The sequence below is a fragment of the Mandrillus leucophaeus genome, unplaced genomic scaffold (assembly GCF_000951045.1).
Source record: "Mandrillus leucophaeus isolate KB7577 unplaced genomic scaffold, Mleu.le_1.0 Scaffold505, whole genome shotgun sequence".
NCBI classification, from domain to species: Eukaryota; Metazoa; Chordata; class Mammalia; order Primates; family Cercopithecidae; genus Mandrillus; species Mandrillus leucophaeus.
The window spans coordinates 1208600-1211820 of NW_012105421.1; the positions used below are offsets into that span (position 1 = coordinate 1208600).

General features: G+C 37.1%; 1 protein-coding gene across 1 annotated transcript in view; it reads left to right on the forward strand.

The window, feature by feature from the left end:
- The window catches only part of FAM179B (family with sequence similarity 179, member B), a 164925-nt gene that overhangs the window by 145935 nt on the left and 15769 nt on the right, over positions 1-3221 (forward strand). Inside the window, exon 18 of the mRNA XM_011996232.1 lies at positions 2384-2573. Coding sequence (XP_011851622.1) covers positions 2384-2573 — 190 coding nt within the window. The remainder of the gene's footprint in view (positions 1-2383; positions 2574-3221) is intronic.

Sequence of the window (3221 nt, forward strand, 5' to 3'; positions counted from 1 at the left end):
ATCCTTCTTGAATAAAGTCTTTCTTACCATTTTAACAAGTGTGAAAATAATTTTTTTCCTTAATGCATTGTGGATTTTGCTTGTATTTTCTGGTCTGTCTTCTTAATTAAAAAATATATTTTATTAATTTTTAATAAAAAGAGATGGGGTCTTCCTGTGTTGCCCAGGCTGGTGTCAACTCCTGGGCTCAAGTAATCCTCCAGCCCCGGTCTTCCAAAGTGCTGGGATTATAGGTGTAGCCACCATGCTCAGCTTATGTTTTTTTAAAGAGCGTTTTTCTAGACAGTATGCGACTCAGTCTTGTCTTTTTTGAGGAAGGGTCTTGCTCTGTCATCCAGGCTGGAGTGCAATGACGTGATCATGGCTCACTGCAGCCTCGACCTCCCAGGGCTCAAGTGTCCTCCCACCTTAGCCTCCCGAGTACCTGGGACTACAAGCCCATGGCACCCCTACCCTGCCACCCAGCTAATTTTTTGTATTTTTTGTACAGATGAGGTCTCAATTTGTTGCCCAGGTTGGAGTCTTGTCTTATTACCAATATAACAATTTCTGCTTTTTAATCAGGGTATTTGACCATTTAGGTTTAAAGCGGTTATTCACATGGTTGGGTTTAAGCCTCTCATTTTGATAGTATTTTTCCATTTGTCTTATATTTTCTGTTTCTTTTTCTTCTTTTTGTGCTTGGTATAAGATTGATTGAGAGGTAGGGATGTGAGTGTGTGTGTGTGCATTTTCATATTTCATTTATCTTCTTCATTAGCTGTATCTTTTTGTTCCTTTTATAAGTGGTTGATCTAGACTTTATAATATTATAATGTACATCTTTACTGTCTCACAGTATACTTTCAAATAGTATTAGACCATGTTAAGTCTCAGGTAAGAACATTACAATATACTTACATTAAGCTTACTTGCAGTGAGCCAAGATAATGCCACTGCATTCCAGCCTGGGTGACAAAGTGAGACTCTGTCTCAAAAATAAATTAAAAATTAAAAAAGTAAAATAGATAGATAGAAAGATAGAGTGAGACTCTGTATCTAAAATAGATAGACAGACTGACCAACTGACCTACCTGTCACTTTGCATGACCCTTTAGTTTCAAAAGGATGATCATCTAAACGGGGGTGTCCAATCTTTTGCATCCCTTGCCACATTGGAAGAAGAATTGTCTTGGCCACACATAAAATACACCAGCACTAATGATAGCTGGTGAGCTAAAACACACACACACACACACACACTCACATATACACAAAAATCTCATAATGTTTTAAGAAAATTTATGAATTTGTGTTAGGCTGCATTCAAAGCTGTCCGGGCCACATGCGACCTGCAGACCATGGGATGGACAAGCTGGATCTACCACATTGAGTTACCCCTTTATAGCCACAAAAAATATGCTACGAATACTGTCATTGCCATAATAATTCCTGCTGGTCTCTAGTTTCTCATTGTCCCATGCATGTTCACACGAATACTTTGCAGGAAAGAGTTAACATAACAGGGCCTGAGACTGCTATTCTTAGAAAGGTCTGCTTAGAGAGATTGTCCATTGGTTGACATCTGGGAACGTAGGTTTTGGAAAGATTTCAACTATTCCTCATAAGAGTGGTTCACTTAATCTTCTACGGAGAATGGGTTTGAGAAGAGGTTCAAGGTAATTTATCTAGATCTCAATGGGCAAGGAACCTGTTCAGAAAAAAGTTAACATTGCAGTCCTGAGACTTTTATCCCTAAAAAAGGCTGCTTGCAAGGTTAGCTCTTTGCTGACATGGGAAACCAGGATTTCAAGAGGATTCCCAACATGCCCTAACTGATAAGATAGTTTACTGTGCCTAAATTGTTTCGGCAAACAATATGGTTTATACTGGAGGCCTGGTTTCCTTCTGGGGTCTGGAATTTTGGTATGTCCTAGGCAGACGGTCCCTACGTTACCAGCTCCCAGTGAAAACTCTGGACATGAGGCCTCTAATAAGCTTACTTGGTAGACAGCATTTCCCATATGTTGTCATAACTCATTGCTGAAGGAATTGTGTCCTGTGTGACCCTACTGGGAAAGGACTCTTTAAAAGCTTAAATCTGGTTTCCTCTGGTCTTTGACTTATGCACCTTTTCCCTCTGCTTATTTTGTTTGGCATCCTTCTGCTGTAATAAATTTTAGCCATGAGTAAAACTAGAGGCTAACACTTGTGAGTCTTCCTAGCAAATATCCAAATCCAGGGGAGATCCTGGGGACTCCCAACACAGATAGTTTGGCTGTGGGTTAGGTCATTTTATGCATTTTGGAAAATGAATTCATAGTGAGATTTTAAAATTATGTTTGTATAATAGTTTTTATAGGAAAGTACAAATGAAATCACATTCACCTTTCTTTCACTTTAGAGAGGTAACTGAAGTTCGTGAAGTCACCAGAAAATCAGTCCCTCGTAATTCCTTAGAAAGTGCTGAGTACCTTAAAGTCATAACTGGTTTATTAAATGCAAAAGACTTTCGTGATCGTATTAATGGGATTAAGCAGCTTTTATCAGATACTGAAAATAATCAAGACCTTGTGGTTGGAAACATTGTGAAGGTAAGGACTTGTCAAAATTAATTTTAAGGCGGGTATGGTGGCTCATGCCTGTAATCCCAGCACTTTGGGATGCCAAGGTAGAAGGATCTCTTGAGTCTAGGAGTTCAAAGTTCAAGTCCAGCCTAGGCAACATAGTAAGACCCTGTCTCTACAAAAAAGAAAAAAAAATTTATTTTCATTTGAAATCTATGTCAAATGAAGTTTATCAGTTTAAAAAATTGCTCTAAATCTTAGTGTTTTATATACCCTCTCACTGTATATATACAGATTACACAAATTTAAATGGAATTTAATTAATAAATTATATATTTACATATTATATGTATATTATTCTAAAGTGTTAAAATAAGCTTAGTGAAAAGAATAGATTGCCTGGGTTTTGCTAGGTTAAAAGCATACTAGAACAAGTCAAAATCCTTGAAACAAAGTAAGAAGATAACTATTTATTAGTCTGAATCCTGCCACAAGATGATAAGTGCCTTGAAACTTCTATATTCTCAGAGCACTCAGAACCTGGCATTTAGTAAATATATGTTAAATTAATCAATACATATTTTTTTAAAGGCAAAGACAGATAAGAGACTTGATATTGCTTTAGAACAGATATTAAAACTTTACATTATATGGGTTAGAAATCTCTGTATAGGC